This window comes from Hyperolius riggenbachi, chromosome 4 (assembly GCF_040937935.1).
Source record: "Hyperolius riggenbachi isolate aHypRig1 chromosome 4, aHypRig1.pri, whole genome shotgun sequence".
Classification (NCBI taxonomy): Eukaryota; Metazoa; Chordata; class Amphibia; order Anura; family Hyperoliidae; genus Hyperolius; species Hyperolius riggenbachi.
The window spans coordinates 74452349-74473066 of NC_090649.1; the positions used below are offsets into that span (position 1 = coordinate 74452349).

The following is a 20718-nucleotide window of genomic DNA, read 5'->3' on the forward strand; positions in this document are numbered from 1 at the left end:
TGCCCCCCAGCGTAGGTTAGATTAGGTAGGTGCCCCCCAGTATAGGTTAGATAGGTAGCTGCCCCCCAGCGTAGGTTAGATTAGGTAGGTGCCCCCCAGCGTAGGTTAGATTAGGTAGCTGCCCCCAGCGTAGGTTAGATTAGGTAGGTGCCCCCAGGATAGGTTAGATAGCTAGCTGTCCCCTATAGTGGAGGGGGGAGCCGGAGCCGCGGGGAGGGCAGCCCGACCTCTCCCTCCCTCTCCCGGGCGCCCTCCGTGCTCCCCCCTCAGATGCAGAGCGAGCAGGCAGGAAGCACTGTTTACAACTCACCTGCCTGGCTCCAAGCGCTGCTCTCTCGCCGCTGGTCTGTCTCTTCTCTCTGCATACATGCTGATACACGCGGCTTCCGGCTAAACAGGAAGCAGCGTGTATCCGCAGTATGCAGAGAGAAGAGACAGACCAGCGGCGAGAGAGCAGCGCTTGGAGCCAGGCAGGTGAGTTGCAAACAGCGCTTCCCGGCTGCTCGCTCTGCATCTGAGGGGGGAGCACGGAGGGCGCCCGGGAGAGGGAGGGAGAGGTCGGGCTGCCCTCCCCGCGGCTCCGGCTCCCCCCTCCATTATAGCGCCCCCCTCCTAACAGCGCCCCGGGCGGCGGCACGCCCCACACGGGGGTAGAAACGGCCCTGGATATTGGCATGGGAACTTTTTTCAAAGGTACAGGTAAGCATTTCTGGTTAACTAAAAATCTTTGTTTCATTTAAAGAGAAACCATGACCAAGAATTGAACTTCATCCCAATCAGCAGCTGATACCCCTTTTACATGAGAAATCTATTCCTTTTCACAAACGGATCATCAGGGGGCTGTGTAGGGCTGATATTGTGGTGAAACTCCTCCCACGGGAAACTGTGAGGACCATGGTCCTGGCAGTTTCCTGTCTGTGAACCTTGTTGCATTGTGGGAAATAACAGCTGCTTACAGCTGTTTCTAACTGCCAAAAAAAAGCAAGCAGCATCTCCTTCCACTGACTTCACCTGCCAGCAGTAAAAATGTCACCATGTGATAAATGTCAGAATGTAAATCAGGGAGAGGAAAGATTTTACAATGGGCAAACACAGACTAAATCATTTATACATAATTATTGTAAAAACGAAGCACTTTTTTTTATTACATTATTTTTACTGTAATCCCTCTTTAACAGCTGACTGGTTCCACAGGACAACTGTCTTAAAAAATCTTCCCCTGTGTGAGCTGGCATTACAGTTGTGTGAGGACTGATGCCTGCTGGGATTTGGACTTGATTCTTCAGGGGGCAATTTGTGGCAGGCTTCTGTACAGATGTATGAGAAGCGTTGCGGTTGCGCAGTGGAGCGGACCCAGTCAGAGAGCCACTACTGTGTCTGCGCTGGAGCTGGGGATGGTTTATATTTACCTCTCTGACGAGGGGCAGAGGAGGACTGGGGAAGCCTCATTAGAGTCCAGAGGCTTCTCCCTCCTGATGTAAGTACCCCTGGGGATGTTTTTGTCTTTAAAGAGGAACTGTCATGAAAATCTTAAAATTTAAAACACATACAAATAAGAAGTACATTTCTCCCAGAGTAAAATGAGCCATAAATTACTTCTCTCCTATGTTGCTGTCACTTACAGTAGGTAGTAGAAATCTGACATTACCGACAGGTTTTGGACTAGTCCATCTCTCCATAGGGGATTCTCAGCATGGCGTTTATTCTTTATAAAGACATTCCCTGAAAAAGATTTATACAAAGATCCTGACCAGCCTCCCGGTTCACCGTACACTACTTTGGCAGTTGGACGGAGCAACTGTCATTCACTAAGTGATTTTAAAAATAAAGACAACCCTGAGAACCCCCCTATGAGAAGATGGGCTAGTCCAAAATCTGTCGGTAATGACAGATTTCTACTTCTTATTGTAAGTGACAGCAACATAGGAGAAAAGTAATTCATGGCTCATTTTACTCTGGAAGAAATGTACTTCTTATTTGTATGTTTTAAATTTAAGATTTTCGTGACAGTTCCTCTTTAAAGAGAAGATGAAAAATTATCTTTTGGAAGAAAACTCAGGAGAACAAGTTTATTGAATAAGCCACTTAGAAGGATAATCATGCATTTATCCTCTTTGATAGGATTTGAAGGAACATAATGAACAATACTGTAAATATATTATCTGTATAGATGGTGTATGGGATGCTAATTCTGGCTTCCATGTAAATTTATAAGGGTCTGGAAGAGAGCCTTTGGATCGGATGGCTTGGAGTAGGCTTTCTTTAGTGGTGTAGAATTGGAAGCAGCAGATCACATCTCCAGTGGCATAGCTAAGAAGCTGTAGGCCCCTGTGCAAGTTTAGCATTGGGCCCCCCAAGCATGCTATACGTAGATCACAATTGATACAACACACCAAAACCAATCAATAACAACCACAGTGTCAGAGGTACAAGAAGGGGATGGGAAGCTGTGTGTTAATGATCACTACTATTCAAATCAACTATAGAAGTGAATATTATCATCACAAGACCAATATAGAGCTAATACTGTGTTTGAGGGGTGGGCCCCTCTAGCCCAAGGGCCCCAATGTGGTCGCTACCTCTGCACCCCCTATTGCTACACCACTGCCCGTCTCTTGGGAGATTGGCTGGTTCCAATAGTCTGCGAACCCTTTCAGTTGCTGTCTCTGTTTCTGCTAGTTGGGGTAGAGTGGCCTTCTGGAGTCGCGTGGCATAGTCACAGAGCTGAGGCTGAGTAATGGTTTCCTCAGTTCCCCTAAACTTTCGATTGCCGCAGTGATTGCGGACTTCTAAGTAAGCAGCTTTACGTTTTAGCCAGGCAATCTCGTTTTAGGCATCCTCTAAGCAATTTATTGTGCTCTGAAGTGAATGTAGCAATGCTATCTTCCAATAAGGAGGTTCTATCCCCCATTGATGAGATAATTGACTGTTTAGGTGATGGCTAATCTTGGTAAATGCCATAGGTAGGGAGGATTTAAGTGACAGGAGTAAAGGTGGCCATACACTACTCAACTTAGCAGCCAATTGGCCATCCGAGTCGACAATTATTATAGAAATGGATGGAAATCGGCCGCGACTGACTGAAGTTACGAGACCCGGTGGGAGCTATCCATGCAGATGGGGCTGGACGAAGCCCCATGTATGTATAAAACTATTGTTCGTCTCTGGTTTCCTTTAAGCTTTGTTCCTACTTGAGTGGAGGAATGGAAATTTTTTGTCTGTTCTTCGATCCACAGTGAACAGCTCCTATTTAATAAATAGGACCTGTTCACGCTTGTTGTGCTGCCATGGATCTGCGGGATCTGATGCACTAAACGGACCGCACTACTGTGCAGTCCGTGATAGTCCTGGGCAGGCAGATGCATGATGTGGGAAATGAGGGAAACCCGGGAATCTGACAGAAAAACGCACCGTCATGAGTGTTCCCTGCCTGAATCTTTTCTCATCTTATCTGTACCATACATTTCCAGCACCTAGCAAGTGAAAATGTACCAAAAAGTAAAGCAATGTAAAATTTAAAGGACCACTTCAGCAAAAAAAATTAAGCAGTTAAAATCAGACAGAACCAACAGGTTTTGCACTAGTCCGTCTTCTCATGGGGGATTCTCAGGGTTTTCTTTCATTTGGATAGCATTCGATTCTGTCAGATTTTAACTGCCTTTTTTCGCGATAATGGTCCTTTAACCACTTGAGGACCTCAATGTTAAACCCCCCTAAAGACCAGGCCATTTTTCACAAAATGGGCCACTGCAGCTTTAAGGTCTCGTTGTAGGGCCGCACAACACAGCACACAAGTGATTTCCCCCCCTCCTTTTCTCCGCACCAACAGAAATGTGTCTTTTTTACACAGTGGCCCCGCCCTCCCTCCACCGGCCAGCCTATAACTGTGATCGGCTGTCATAGGCTTCAGCCTATGACAGCAGATCACCCCTGAGCCTCTGGAGGGGACAGCCATGTCACACGGTTGTCCCCAGTACAGTGCTGCCTTAGATCGCAGCGCTGTACAGTCTAATTAAACAGCGGTTCCGCCGTCTAACAGTCTCTGAGCGGCGATCGCAGCTGGGAGACTGAAGGCGGAGCGGCGCCTACCAACTGGAGATGTGCGCGCAATCTCCTGCAACAGCCAGTCCCAAGACTTGACGGCAATTGGCGTTAGGCAGTCCTGGGGCTGCCGTCGCGGTCACGCCCATTGGCGAGACGCGGTCTCTGATAGTTAACTTACCTGGGGCTTCTACCAGCCCCCTGTATCCGTCCTGTGACCGCTCCGTGATTCTGCGATGCTCCTGTCACACGCAGTGCCCCTCCTTCAGCTGGATGGACAGCCCCTGTCCGCACGTCTCCTGATCCCGCTCCTGTGGGCAGGAGTGCTCTGCGCATGCGCAATATGCAAAAATCTCTACTGCTCATGCGCAGAATACTCCCAGCAATGGGAGCGTGATTGAGGACGTGTGCAGCTGACACCACACATGCACAGTGGTCACCGACTCGCCGGGTCATTCTGCTGAAAGACGGGCTGCTGGTGACTGGAGCATCCTAGAATCACAGCACAGGTTGGCTGCAGGGGGCTGACAGAACTTTAGGTTCACTTTAAAGAGGAACAGTAGTGAAAATGACATAATGAATGAAATTGCTTATTTTTTACAATATTAATTTATAGATTGTTTAGTCAGTGCTTGCCCATTGTAAAAATCTTTCCTATTCCTGATTTACATTCTTAAATGTATCACTGGGGGTGACATCCTGTCACGTGATCTGTACGGAATGTTCGTTACTGAGAGTTCTATGCACAGAGGGAGACATTGCTAGCTTGGCAGTTGGAAAAAGCTCTTATTTCCCACAATGCAACATGGTTCAAAGACAGGAAACTGTCAGGACCATGGACAGTGGCGTAGCAATAGGGGGTGCAGAGGTAGCGACCGCATCAGGGTCCTTGGGATAGAGGGGCCCCAAGGGGCCCACCCCTCAAACACAGTATTAGTTCTTTATTGGTCCTGTGATGATAATATTTACTTCTATAGTTGATTTGAATAGTAGTGATCATTAACACACAGCTTCCCATCCCCTTCTTGCACCTCTGACACTGTGGTTGTCCCTGATTGGTTTTGGTGTGTTGTATCAGTTGTTATCTATAGCATACTTGGGGGGCCCCAATGCTAAACTTGCACAGGGGCCCACGGCTTCTTAGCTATGCCACTGACCATGGTCATGACATCACACTGTGGGATGGGTTTCACCACTATCTCAGCCATACAGACCCCCCTGATGATCTGTTTGAGAAAAGGAAAAGATTTCTCATGGGAAAGGCGGTATCAGCTACTGATTGGGATGAAGGGCAACTTGGGCAAGCCTGGGTTAAAGTTCCTATTTTAGGTTCTTTTTTGCTTGCTGATTCCTGTGAGGGTATTTTATCGATAAGGTGTGAAAACATATGTGAGAAACTTTAGGAGAAAAGTTAGTTAAATCTGGAGGTACTTACTAAAAGCTATTATTACTGTCAATATTTCACTTGTAACCAGTGCTGGTTCTAGACTTTTTGCTGCATGAGGAAAACTTGTGAGGATGCCGCCCCCCCCGCATCCTCCATTCCTACAGGACAGTGGTGCCACGCCACCCCCTTCATTCTGCTGTGCAAGTCAAATGAAACACTGCTGCTCTCCTGCCTCCCCCCTCCTCACTCACTGTCAGACTCCTCACACAGCACAACAAGCTGCTTTTCCCCAATGATGCATGCTGTAAGTGTAAACACAGTACAAAAATGCCGCCTCTGTAATCACTGCCGACTGATGCAAATGTTTCACCTTGCTTCATGAGAGAACCGGCCCTGCCTGTAACTGATTCTCAAAGGCGAGCTGTGAGTCGCAAATGTAAAAGCTGGAACTTTAAAGAAACTCTCTAACAAAAAAAAGGTCCCCTGGTGGGTACTCACCTTGGTAGGGAAGCCTCAGAGTCCCAATGAGGCTTCCCCCTCCGCTGTAGCTGCAGGCAGCCCAGCGCTGGCTCCCCTGAAGTGTCCCAGAATCCTCCCTCGACAAGGCTGATAAGCGCTGATTTATTTACCTTTCCTGGCTCCAGCGGGGGCGCTGTTGCGGCAAACAGTATGGAGATAAGCGGAAATACCCGATCTCTGTCGGGTTCGCTCTACTACGCAGGAGCAGGAGACTTGCGCCTGTGCAGTAGAGTGGCCCGGCGGCGATCGGCTATTTCCGCCTATCTCCGAGCGGAGAGCGGAAACTGCGCCTGCGCTGGACCCGGGGAGGTAAATATTTACATGCCTGCTGTTCGGAGGGGCACAGCGAGACCGGCGTGGGACACAGGAGGACGGGGGAAGCCTCGATCGTATCCGGAGGCTTCTTCCCCCTACCAAGGTGAGTACCCCCCAGGGGAACTTTTTGTAGTTACAGAGTTTCTTTAAAAAATACTTTGCAAAACTTTTGTTGAAGTTTTTGACACTTTTGACACAATCACCCACATTCAGTTTGGCAGGACAGAAGAAAGCGTGTGAAGGTGCCCAGGGCCGGGCCGAGGTAGAGGCGAGAGAGGCTCCAGCCTCAGGGCGCAGTGTAGGAGGGGCACACAACTCACTCAGCTATCATTTCCCTATTGTGTTTGAAGCAGAGAGAAATAAAAAAAAGGGGATATATGGCAGTGACTGCAACCAGATAACCAGAGATTAAGGTGTTGGGGTCCCTGGGGTGCCTTTTAGTCTAATAGCAATCAGTGTGTGACGGCTGGGGTGGGAGGGATGGAGGGGCGCACTTTGGTGTCTCAGCCTTGGGTGCTGGAGGACCTTGTCCCAGCTCTGAAGATGCCCACTAACGATACAATCTTTTTTGTACAATCTTACCGAATCGATGTAGCAGAAGGGTAAACTGAGTGGATAGACTTTAAATAGATATTTTGGGTGGTCCCTCATATTACACAGAAATGGTGAGATGGTGACAGTTTCCTGTCACCTATTATTTTATTTTGAAAACGCCAGGGAGTTGAGTCATCAGCAGAAAAATTCCAGAGTGACTGTGGTTCTAACGAGAAGACATGACTGTTCTCTGCTGCAGGTAAGACCCCTTTCTTTTCCACTAGGGGGCGCCGTGAGCTGTCTGACTCATAACTCGCGCAGGTTATTAGACAATCTTAGAAAAGCAACGGGGGAGTTCCCAAAGTCATCAAACCCCCTCCAAGTCTCTCATTCCCTAGCAGAGTGCACTGATAAAATGGATCTAAGGAAGGCTGCCGCTCTGTGTCTAGGGCTGTGGAGCGCCTGGCTCTGGGCTGGCCAGAGTCCCCAGGCTGCAGCAGTGCTACCCTCAGCACACAAGCTGGGACGCCCAGGGGCTGCAAGGAGGGCACTGCCAGCTGCCCAGGCGATGGGCACTCTGCACAGGGATGCCCACAGCAAGCACTTCACCTTCAGGAGGGAGCCCAGTGGCAAAGGGGCAGCAGTGATACCCCATGAATACATGCTGTCCCTCTACAAGAGACTGTCCAGCAAGGGGCACAGAGGGCTGCACAGCAACCTCACCCGGGACAAGGCAGGAGCCAACACGATTGCTAGCTTCGTGGACCAGGGAAACGGTGAGTCTGCCTGCAGCATGGGCGAGGCAGGAGTTATATAGCAAGGCGAGACTTTTTACTAAGGCACAGTTACTGCATGAGAAAACAACAGAAAGTTTTTTAAAGTTTTTTTTCCAACTATTTTAGGCAGAATATATGAATAGGAAGTGTTGTAGGCTGTGCGGCTGACAATGCCAGTTCTTGCTGGTCTTATGGTTAATTGATGGTTCATTGTCATGTGTCTTGTTATATTATATGGTAAGGTCTCTGCTAGGGATACGTATAATCACCATTTATCTGATCCTTATTAACCTGTGAGCTCTCCACCTGTCAGTGGGCAGCAGCTGGCATCAGGGTGCCAACAGCTAGAGAAGGCATCCCACACCTGCCAATGTTATATACCGTACTTCCCTCTATCATCATTAATAATAGCAGTGTTTTATAACAGACACGAGTAATAAGTACATCCCATTCTGGGCTTCAGTGATGAACTTTAACATACAGTTCATCATATACAGTATATTCACTGTACTCAAGATAGTCTGTAGTAGGTACAAACACCATCCTAATAAGACGAGTGTAATGAGAGTAGAGAAGGACATGATGACAGTCTATTCAGCTCTGCGCGTCACTTTTCATGTACTTTAGGATAGTTTGTTGTGTTATTACTACAAGTTGTATTATCATTGTTTCATGTACTTTACCCACGTTTGCTGCATGATTATTGCAAGTTGCATTATTATATATATATATAGTTAATACAGGTATATGGAAATAAATGTGTATGGAACTTTATAGCAGACGTATATATATATATATATAATTTTATGTGTCTGTTCTTTCTATAAATTATCTCAGCTAGGGAAATAAGTGCAGGTTTTATATTGACGGGAATTTCCCATAGCAGACACATCGCAGTATGTAGCCTTATTACATTCTTGTATCACTGAACTCACTTCGCAATGGCTCCTGATTGGTTGCTACAATTATTTCTAAGATTATCAATTGTCATGAGTACTTTTTAAGGTATGTATATATATAGTTAGTATGTGGCAGTCCAGGCACTGTCTCTTGTGTGCTGTGTCGGTACCTGGAGAGACAGATGTGGTGGATGATGGACTCCTTACCCCCCCCCCCCCCCCTCCTCCTCCTCTCTGCATGTTTATTGCTCCTTCTGGTGGGAAGATTTCACCTAGGGGTAGAAAGGCATCCATGCGTCCATATGTCCCCTCTTCCTGTGTGGCTGGGATTGGATTGACCTGATGCGCCTCCTGTTGGTTTTGGATTGCTACAGTGGAGATTTTGGTTGAGATGCCTGCGAGCCTCGCACTGTCTCCATGGAGAGCTGCAGCCCATTCCCACCAGCAGGTTCTCCTCCTGCAGATATAACCTGAGGGGCATCGTGCCCTCTGTCCCCTGCTCCAGCGTCACCTCCCCCTGCCTCTCTGCTCAGTGACAATGCTGCAGCCTCCCTCCTCCCAAATGTGCGAGACTTCTCAAAGCTGATCACTAGGTTACTGCCATATATGGAAGCTACTCTCTGTACAGCGGCACACCTGTGTATGTCTGGTGACAGGGACACTGCACAGGGGGACCAATAACACCCCAATAACCTCATAGGCAGCACATACACTGCACAGGGGAGACCCAATACGTCACGTGATGTATATGTCCATGATGGCTTATAGATATGCGTAATAGGATATATATCTATATATATATATATATATATATATATATATATATATATATATATATATATATACAGACCACATATTTATTAATCATTTTTAGTAGATTAAAGAGGATGTATTTGCCTGTAATGTGACTAAGTAAGATGAGTTTGTGATATCATAGAGTGAAATAATAAGGAGTCCCCTATGGCTGGAGACTTGATCTCTCCGAGCAATGGAGGTCCGACTCAAAGCCAATGTCGATCTATGCGCTGAGGACAGACTGAGTCAATAAACTTTTGGCGTTTTCTAATAGGAGATGTTTTCACCATTTTCACAGCTTATGGATTCGATAGCATGAAGATAAGAATAATTTAAGTCAAATTAATTTATATTATCTTAAGTGAGGTCATGCTTTTCATAGCAATCTTTTAATATTTTTTTTTTTCAGGTAATATATGTATGTGTCTCTCTGTCTAAGATAGATAGATAGATAGATAGATAGATAGATAGATAGATAGATAGATAGATAGATAGATAGATAGATAGATAGATAGATAGATAGTAATATATGTATGTGTCTCTCTGTCTAAGATAGATAGATAGATAGATAGATAGATAGATAGATAGATAGATAGATAGATAGATAGATAGATAGATAGATAGATAGATAGATAGATAGATAGTAATATATGTATGTGTCTCTCTGTCTAGGATAGATAGATAGATGGATAGATAGATAGATAGATAGATAGATAGATAGATAGTAATATATGTATGTGTCTCTCTGTCTAAGATAGATAGATAGATAGATAGATAGATAGATAGATAGATAGATAGATAGATAGATAGATAGATAGATAGATAGATAGATAGATAGATAGATAGATAGTAATATATGTATGTGTCTCTCTGTCTAAGATAGATAGATAGATAGATAGATAGATAGATAGATAGATAGATAGATAGATAGATAGATAGATAGATAGATAGATAGATAGATAGATATTCCTATAGATAGACAGATATTCCTATAGATAGACAGATATCTAATTAGCAAGTCATCTCTGTACATATAGACAGACAGACAATATAAACACGTCTATGTCTGCATCTTAATTTAATTATGTGTTCAAGTGAGGTGTTTGTGTTGAAATATACTTCCTTTTGGTGAATAGTGACTGATCACTTGCGATAGTGCTTATTCAGAGATCGTTCCGATAGATGCCTTCGATGATGAAATTCCGACATGTCTGATTCTCCGCTCCATTCTGTTCCGCTCGATTTCTCATAGAAGTGAATGTAAAAAAAGATAAGAAAAATGAGTAGAGAATCGAATGGCTAATAGATCGCGCGAAAAACGTAACGTGTATTCCCAGCATAAGGAACCAAGCAGCTCGGGGTGACCCAAAACCACAAGGAAAGTATAGGGGCCAGAGGGCTTGTTCACACCTAGGGCGTTTTCACTATTAAGTGTCGGCGATTTTGAAAATCGCTTAAAAAGCGCTTGCGCAATGAATCCTTTTGAGACTGTTCATATCTGCGCGTTTCGTCTGCTTTCCGCTGACCAAAGCACTGCCTGTACCATTTTTTGGGCAATTTTACTACTATGGAAGGTATAGGAAAAACGCAAAACACCCACAGAATCACTTTTGCGAAGATTGCGTTCGCACTTTTAAGAATAAATACATTGTATTTATTCTTTTCCAGGTGAAAGAGGTCACGTCCTTACTGACGTCAGGAAGTGAAAAAAGAAATTGCTCTGCAAAAGCGATTTGAAAAGTGCTTTACACAAAATCGTAGCGCGCAGGTAAGCGCCGGGAGGGGGGAAAAATCACTCTCAAAATCGCAAAACGCGGCAGTCAGCGATTTCAATTTTAGATGTGAAAAAAGCCTAACAGAGACCGAAAAGCCTTCCTACTAAAAAGCAATGCTTGGTGTGGTTTGTCTTCGTAAAACAGAAGGAATTTGCAATAATTTAGCTGTATATGACCATCTGTGGTTACCCACAATGCACCATTACTGAATATGCAAATATAGCCACCTACACACGTGAGATAAAATATCTTCAGACAACTAATGATCAATGTTTGAGACAATCACTATAAAATAGTTTGTAAAAGAGCGAATTAGCAATTTCTAATGGGCGCCCGACCTCAAATCCATCCCGGTGGGTCTATTCTGCCGACAATCATCCCTTCAATAAGGTGTGCATGAGATCGTTGAATACGTCTTACGGTTCATGTCCATACACGGCGCAATTGTGATGAAGACGTACGTAAACAGACTACAGAAGCACTTCTCAGGTCTTTTGCTTGAACTGATCATTTGCACGATTACAGCATCGTTAGAACGATACGCCGTTCAATCCCTCCTGCCAGATCTATGCGGCAGATTGATTCTCGTTTTCCCAGAGAATTTTATCTCATGTGTGTAAGCAGCTAAGCTCCATACACACGCTAGACCACAGCCATCGGAAATTAGCAATAAATGATCGGTTGACCTAGAATAGAATAATTTTTTAAGTAGTGCCCCAATGACGGTAAAAGACAGCGATTTTGATCAATGTAGACCGATGTGCCCTGGCCGATCTGGTTGGACGATATTAGCTGTTAAGGTGCGTGCACACCTGTGATTGATGTTGCCAGTTGGGGACCCTGGGCGACATGACTGGGCGCACATATGCGTGTCGACTGTGGAGGGTCAACCGATCGGTGTGATGTCACGCGCCAAGCGGGGAGGGGCAAGAACCATATAATCGGCCGTTGCTGGGGGTTGAGTAGATACACCAGGCGAATCGCTTGTGCGTCGCAGGTCGGGGACCGCTGTACACACACCTGCTTATCAGCTGAGGCGGTCGATATCGGCCGACTTGAGTCAGGCGTGTGTACGAGTCTTTAGTCATGCGTACTGAACAATAACAATCGATCCATTTCACAGCACTAACATGTGATGGATTTTGCACTGACGCGTCCTCATTTTCACGCTTACGGTAACGATCTGATTGGCAGACTATGATTGCGCCATTGCTGGTTTCAAATATGTGCCACAGTGCCGACATCGTTCAGTCATCGCTAACCATCGCATTGCTCGTTTCCCGACGACCGCGGTCTGGCGTGTGTATAGCGCTTTATTTCTGTTATTTAACCCAACTTTGGATTTGCCCCTCTATGTATCTCTGTGCAGATGTGAACTCTACCTGCACCATCCCCATACAGGGCATCTTCCTCCCTATACTAACACGTTACTGTACATCTCCAGGCATTTACAAGCAGACACTGACAGCTCACGATCTGCAGGCTGTAAATCCAGCGATTAAACAGGCGATCAGGCAGAGAGACTGGTAAAAGTATGCGAGGGGACTTGTAATAAGCTGATAGGACGGAGGGGGCGCTGTTAACCACTTGTGTGCCTCCTGGCCCTGCTCTAATGGACGGGAAGGGGCTGCAGGGTGACCCAGCAGGGATTTGGCAGATGAGGGGTTAAGGCGGGGAGCCCTGACCCATCTCTTCTCCATTTAATGGAAAATGAATCCAGATGACCCTTCAAAGAGCTCCTTATCTCCAGCAGGCAGGAATGTCAGGCTGGGGAGGAATGGATCGGCATTGTGGACTTCTTCACCCTTCCAGACAGAAATTCTGGCTGCTTGTGCAGAGTACATTCTACAGAGCCAACACCTCTCTGGACAGAGCCCCTGTACCCTCTGTCTGTAGCCTCTGTATATGGGGCCTCATTCACTAAAGGCCAGCGGCCCGGCACCTCTGTCCATAGGGCCCTCATTCACTAAAGGCCAGAGCTCCTGCACCCCTGTCTGTAGCCTCTGTATATGGGGCCTCATTCACTAAAGGCCAGCGGCCCCGGCACCTCTGTCCATGGGGCCCTCATGCACTAAAGGCCAGAGCTCCTGCACCCCTGTCTGTAGCCTCTGTATATGGGGCCTCATTCACTAAAGGCCAGCGGCCCCGGCACCTCTGTCCATGGGGCCCTCATTCACTAAAGGCCAGAGCTCCTGCACCCCTGTCTGTAGCCTCTGTATATGGGGCCTCATTCACTAAAGGCCAGCGGCCCCGGCACCTCTGTCCATGGGGCCCTCATGCACTAAAGGCCAGAGCTCCTGCACCCCTGTCTGTAGCCTCTGTATATGGGGCCTCATTCACTAAAGGCCAGCGGCCCCGGCACCTCTGTCCATGGGGCCCTCATTCACTAAAGGCCAGAGCTCCTGCACCTCTGTCTGTAGCCTCTGTATATGGGGCCTCATTCACTAAAGGCCAGAGCTCCTGCACCCCTGTCTGTAGCCTCTGTATATGGGGCCTCATTCACTAAAGGCCAGCGGCCCTGGCAACTCTGTCCATGGGGCCCTCATTCACTAAAGGCCAGAGCTCCTGCACCTCTGTCTGTAGCCTCTGTATATGGGGCCTCATTCACTAAAGGCCAGAGCTCCTGCACCCCTGTCTGTAGCCTCTGTATATGGGGCCTCATTCACTAAAGGCCAGAGCTCCTGCACCTCTGTCTGTAGCCTCTGTATACGGGGCCTCATTCACTAAAGGCCAGCGGCCCCGGCACCTCTGTCCATGGGGCCCTCATGCACTAAAGGCCAGAGCTCCTGCACCTCTGTCTGTAGCCTCTGTATACGGGGCCTCATTCACTAAAGGCCAGAGCTCCTGCACCCCTGTCTGTAGCCTCTGTATATGGGGCCTGATTCACATTCACTAAAGGCCAGAGCTCCTGCACCCCTATCTGTAGCCTCTGTATATGGGGCCTCAATCACTAAAGGCCAGCGGCCCGGCACCTCTGTCCATAGGGCCCTCATTCACTAAAGGCCAGAGCTCCTGCACCCCTGTCTGTAGCCTCTGTATATGGGGCCTCATTCACTAAAGGCCAGCGGCCCCGGCACCTCTGTCCATGGGGCCCTCATGCACTAAAGGCCAGAGCTCCTGCACCCCTGTCTGTAGCCTCTGTATATGGGGCCTCATTCACTAAAGGCCAGCGGCCCCGGCACCTCTGTCCATGGGGCCCTCATGCACTAAAGGCCAGAGCTCCTGCCCCTCTGTCTGTAGCCTCTGTATATGGGACCTCATTCACTAAAGGCCAGTGGTCCCGGCACCTCTGTCCATGGGGGCCTCATTTACTAACGACCAGAGCTCCTGCACCTCTATCTGTAGCCTCTGTCCACAGGGGGGCTCATTCACTAAAGGCCAGAGCTCCTGAACCCGTCTGTAGCCTCTGTCCATGGGGGGCTCATTCACTTAAGGCCAGAGCCCCTGCACCCCTGTCAGTAGCCTCTGTCCACAGGGGCCTCATTCACTAAAGGCCGGAGCTCCTGCACCCCTGTCAGTAGCCTCTGTCCACGGGGGCCTCATTCACTAAAGGCCAGAGCCCCTGCGCCCCTGTCAGTAGCCTCTGTCCACGGAGGCCTCATTCACTAAAGGCCAGAGCTCCTGCACACCTGTCTGTAGTCTCTGTCCATGGGGCCCTCATTCACTAAAGGCCAGAGCTCCTGCACCTCTGTCTGTAGCCTCTGTATATGGGGCCTCATTCACTAAAGGCCAGAGCTCCTGCACCCCTGTCTGTAGCCTCTGTATATGGGGCCTCATTCACTAAAGGCCAGAGCTCCTGCACCTCTGTCTGTAGCCTCTGTATACGGGGCCTCATTCACTAAAGGCCAGCGGCACCGGCACCTCTGTCCATGGGGCCCTCATGCACTAAAGGCCAGAGCTCCTGCACCTCTGTCTGTAGCCTCTGTATACGGGGCCTCATTCACTAAAGGCCAGAGCTCCTGCACCCCTGTCTGTAGCCTCTGTATATGGGGCCTGATTCACATTCACTAAAGGCCAGAGCTCCTGCACCCCTATCTGTAGCCTCTGTATATGGGGCCTCAATCACTAAAGGCCAGCGGCCCGGCACCTCTGTCCATAGGGCCCTCATTCACTAAAGGCCAGAGCTCCTGCACCCCTGTCTGTAGCCTCTGTATATGGGGCCTCATTCACTAAAGGCCAGCGGCCCCGGCACCTCTGTCCATGGGGCCCTCATGCACTAAAGGCCAGAGCTCCTGCACCCCTGTCTGTAGCCTCTGTATATGGGGCCTCATTCACTAAAGGCCAGCGGCCCCGGCACCTCTGTCCATGGGGCCCTCATGCACTAAAGGCCAGAGCTCCTGCCCCTCTGTCTGTAGCCTCTGTATATGGGGCCTCATTCACTAAAGGCCAGTGGTCCCGGCACCTCTGTCCATGGGGGCCTCATTTACTAACGACCAGAGCTCCTGCACCTCTATCTGTAGCCTCTGTCCACAGGGGGGCTCATTCACTAAAGGCCAGAGCTCCTGAACCCGTCTGTAGCCTCTGTCCATGGGGGGCTCATTCACTTAAGGCCAGAGCCCCTGCACCCCTGTCAGTAGCCTCTGTCCACAGGGGCCTCATTCACTAAAGGCCGGAGCTCCTGCACCCCTGTCAGTAGCCTCTGTCCACGGGGGCCTCATTCACTAAAGGCCAGAGCCCCTGCGCCCCTGTCAGTAGCCTCTGTCCACGGAGGCCTCATTCACTAAAGGCCAGAGCTCCTGCACACCTGTCTGTAGTCTCTGTCCATGGGGGCCTCATTCACTAAAGGCCAGAGCTCCTGCACCTCTGTAGCCTCTGTCCATGGGGGGCTCATTCACTAAAGGCCAGAGCCCCTGCACCTCTGTCTCTCTGCTTCCTCCAAGACAGCATATCCTCCTTGCTGGCCCACAGTACCCCAGGTCTGATCCCCAGGATGCCGGGTATGTGCTGCACTGGCACCGCATAACTCACCAGCTCTCATCAGATTAGCAATGGGATCACCGGCCACACGTGAAGTCCTGCTTCCTCTCTGACTACAGCGGTACCTCATGTGACCCGGCAGCACATAACAGGTCACATGAGGCACAGCTGTAGCCATAGATACAGGATGCTGTAGAGCAGGTGAGTAAAGCAGCACCAAGTATCTAGGTAGGGGGAGATGGGGAGGGGGAGGAGGAGGGCATTTGGGGAGGAGAGCCGCTACTTGCCACCCTGAACCATGTGATTCACGGTTTGCCCCTGCTGTAGCATCTGTACATTGGGGGCCTCATTTTCTAAAGGACAGAGGTCCTGCACCTCTGTCTGTAGCCTCCTTCTATGGGGCCCCATTCATTGAAGGACCGAGCCCCTGCACCTCTGACTGTATTCTCTGTCTGTGGGGCCTCATTCACTAAAGGTCAGACAGCCCCAAAGCAATCGCACTCTGCAACATTGCTGCCAGCACTCAAATGTCTACTTGCAAAAGACAACCAGTGGATATGACACTAAATGTGCACTCAATTTCATTGGTTGAGCAGGGCAAGGCCTGTACTAAGTAGAACCTGTCCAGTTAAATCGTTGTATGGTCTTGGCCATCCTTTTGCAGCTCAATTCCAGGGTGTTGGCAATCTTCTTGTAGCCTTGGCCATCTTTGTAGATCTAATTAAACTATATCTGCATTTGAGAGTCAAATACAATTCTAAAGTTGCCAAAGCAAAGTCCTCAAATGACACCTTTCATTGCAATCTTGTATAAAGACTTCGGCCCTAATCTTGTACAAATGATCCACTACCAACACCCATTGGAATGCAGGTTTACCAAATGAAAGGAAGACCCAGATGATAATAAGGTCTATGCCTGTATATGGTTCCCACAGCAGAAGCGGTAACTGCAGGTCTTTCTCACAGTCAATAGAAAGCCACCTCCTAGTGGATGGCGGAAGCCCAGGGCTGCCAGAAACAAGATACAGCCAACTGCTGGTGAACAGGGAAAGTCTGAGGCAGTCAAAGTTAAGACTGCCACCAGCAGGCAGGAAATGGCAGTACATGATTCCTGACAGTTGCAAAACATTTAGGCTATGTACCGTATTGGTTAATGCTTTAAAGGGGCAAATAAAACTACTATTATTAATCCCTAATGGTGTGTACTTAGAGGCTTCATTTTCACTTTTGCATACGGAGTCTGAATGAATCAGCTATTGGATTGAGTGATGTAGGAGTGAGCTTGGGCGTAACAATAGACCCTGCAAGGGATGCACCGCAGGGGGGCCCAGAAGCCACAGGGGGCCCTGAAGCCACAGGGGGCCCTGTAGGGGAGAAGTTTATTTTTCCTGTCCTGAGAGACTGACAACTAAGGGCACGGAGAGAAAAAACTTTCTGCTCTCTGCACAATTGTTCTAATGATTGAATCTGCTCAGCCACTGATAAGGAATCATACAAAGTTTTCTAGAGAAAGATTTGTCGACAGTCCCTATTCAAGGTGCAGCAGGCTTTTGTGTACAGCGCTTCTCTACCGCCAGCCACTCTACCCCTCCCCAAGTGCTGTATACTGTAGTGATGCTGGAGGAGTCTGCAGAGCCAGTTCTGCTGCATCAGAGATGGGACAGAGTGAGTGTAATAAGCTGAGGCTGGGAGCACACTTGTCTGTCAGTTTGCTGTGTGTGTTTTCTGCACACTATGGGCTTGAGTCGCTAAACCGTGATAACTGACATCACAGTCGCGCTAGCGTTTTGCACACGTTATAACGCGCTTAACGGTTTTCCGTATGCAATTGCGAATTTTCACGCGCAAAACGCAGACGTTTTCGCACAAAAATTCACATTTGCGCGTGAAAAACTGTTACACGCATTATAACACGCGCAAAACGCAAGCACGACCGTGATATCAGTTATCACGGTTTAGTGAATCAAGCCCCGTGTATCTGTATGTGTGAAAACATGCCCGTTTTATCACAGAAGCGAATGCAATTGATAGAGAAAATGCTGCAGTGCTTCACCGATGCCTGTTTTTATCTGCGTGGGGAAAACACATTCAAGTGTGCAGAAAGTGAGGGGGGGGGGGGGGGCATCCAAAGTTTCTCGGGGGGGCCCAGTGATTTCTAGTTACGCCCCTGGGAGTGAGAGTTACTGCTTAGTTTGTGGGAACCATACACACACACAGGCCTTACAATCTGGGTCTTCCTTTCATTTCGTAAGCCCGCACTATGATGGGTGTTGGTGGTGGATCATTTGTGCAAGATTAGCACCAAAGTCCTTATATCAGATTTCATCTACCGTATATGTAGAGCATCAATTCAGGGATGCTTAGAGGGTTCTCTGCCATGTGGTGCCATGTGGAAGTTCAAGTGACCGGTATGAGAGAGTGTGAGAGTGATAAGACCAAATTTAATACATCTGCACCCCATTCACACCTGACACCTTGCAACGCTTACGATTAATATGAGCCTGGGGAGGGAAAATGCCTAATTGGGCACAATTTTGACTTTAATTAGGGGTGTACTCACTTTTTTTTCCAACGGTTTAGACATGAATGGCTGCGCATTGAGTTATTTTGGTAGGACAACAAATTCACACTGAACACTTTACATTGTATCAAGGCATCATGTCTTCAGTGTTGTCCCATGAAAAGATATACTCTGTAATAACATATTACAGAGTATATATAGTCTTGCCACTAACTGTCACTAACCTCGGAGGAGCTCACAATCTAGTCCCTACCAAAGTCAGGTCTATTGTAGTCTAGGGCCAATTTTAGAGGGAAGCCATTAACGTACCTGTATGTTTTTGGGTTGTGGGAAGAAGCCCACCTAGACATAAGTCTTGCAGATATTGACCTTGTTGGGAATCAAATTGGGGACCCAATGCTGCATGGCACAAGTGCTATCCACTAAGCCACTGTGCTATCCAAGTGTCAATGTTATATGTCAATATTATATCTATGCAGGGATGGAACAAAAATATTTTATGTCTAGGTTCTTGACTATGACTAAGGGCAGATTGTAAGCCCGAAACGCGTCAGTTGAACCTTGTGATTTTACAATAACTGCCATGTGGAATTTCTGAATAAAAATACCAGCATTTCTCCACCACTGCTTGGTTTGCGGATCCTTTTGTGCATATCTTTGGACTGGCTTGGCTTCCCAGATCCTGCACCCATTGGTCGAACTGGTAGGGGGTTTGAGCGTTTTGATTTCTACAATTAGGTTCTTGAGTGTAGGATATCACTCTGATGATACTAAGTGTCTGCTTTTTCTCTTCCAGGTGAGGTTCTTCAGGCCCTGGAGCAGAACTACCTGTTTGATATTAGCACATTATCACCCTTGGATGAGATTGTGGGTGCTGAGCTGAGGATATTACATAAACCTCCCGAAAACATCAGCTTTGTATTGCCCGAGGCTGGACGCCTTGTTCACCTGCACCTTTACACCTGTGCCACCACCTGGAAGGAGCCTACACTTCTAGGCTCCCGTTCCGCTGACCTAATGGAGCTCTCTTCCAAATGGGAAGTATTTAATGTTCTGAAAGCCATGGACAAAAGGAAGAGCCCTGGTGAACCTTTGTGCTTTACGTTAAAAATGGTCTCAGATCTCACAGACAGTTATCTGCCCCTTGCCAAGTTGGGATTTAATCGCTTGGGCCTATCAGAACCTGAAAAGGCTTTGCTGGTCATTTCTTCCAACTCCAAAAGGAAAGAGAATCTTTTCAAAGAGATCAGGGATAAAATTAAATCAATGGAGGACCCTAAAGGATTAGATCCACCGGATTATGGCCAGAGGTCTGTTATTAAGAGGAGAAGGAAAAGGACAACATTGCCAACCAGGACAAGCCACAACAAAGCTCAGGGGAAAAGGGCTAAGACAAGGTGTAGTAAGAAGCCCTTGCACGTCAACTTTAAAGAGCTTGGCTGGGATGACTGGATCATAGCACCTTTGGATTACGAAGCTTATCACTGCGAGGGTGTGTGCGATTTTCCTCTGAGGTCCCACCTGGAGCCTACCAACCATGCCATTATCCAGACCTTAATGAACTCCATGGACCCAGAGTCCACACCGCCCAGCTGCTGTGTTCCTTCAAAGCTCAGCCCCATCAGTATTCTGTATATAGACTCGGGTAACAACGTGGTATACAAGCAGTACGAGGACATGGTTGTAGAAAACTGCGGCTGCAGGTAGCACTTACCTCTCTCCTGACCAATATTATGTTTTCTGGACTTTTGAATTAGACAGAAAGAATCTGGAGAAAACAAGCAAAAGTAAACCAGCAAGTGTTAAATGTCTCAAGATGTCACTAGCATAAGCATAACTCTTTTTCTAACTAATCTGATTCATTAAGGCACTGCTAGAACCTGATTTGTTTTCTAAATTCAGTTTATTTCTACTCTTCTCCTTTTTAAGCTTGTAAAAGGGTTTTAGTTATTCATTAAAGGGTATGTACCTGAGGCAAAACTACCTAAAGTAAGCACAGAGGTATGTCTATGCTGGATACACATACATCTCTGCCTTGTCTGTTCCTCTCCTCACTCACCCCCCCCCCCCCCCCCCTACATCTTCTTGAAAAATTTGACTTTTGCCTAAAGTCGAATTTTCAGACAGGAAGAGGTAGGCTGCGATGTTCCCTCCCATCACCCTCCCATTCTCTTGTCTTCCCCGCCCCATTCACTCCCCTTAAGGTGAGTACGGAACATTTCTACAAGCCTGCCTCTTCC

At 47.8% G+C, this 20718-nt stretch overlaps 1 protein-coding gene across 1 annotated transcript; it reads left to right on the forward strand.

Moving 5' to 3' along the window:
- The first annotated feature begins 7211 nt into the window (after positions 1-7211).
- Positions 7212-20246, forward strand: GDF7 (growth differentiation factor 7). Its single transcript, XM_068279072.1, has 3 exons — positions 7212-7576; positions 9019-9035; positions 19275-20246. The coding sequence occupies exons 1-3, from the start codon at positions 7212-7214 to the stop codon at positions 20183-20185; spliced, it is 1293 nt and encodes a 430-aa protein (XP_068135173.1). The 3' UTR covers positions 20186-20246.
- Positions 20247-20718: the final 472 nt, after the last annotated feature.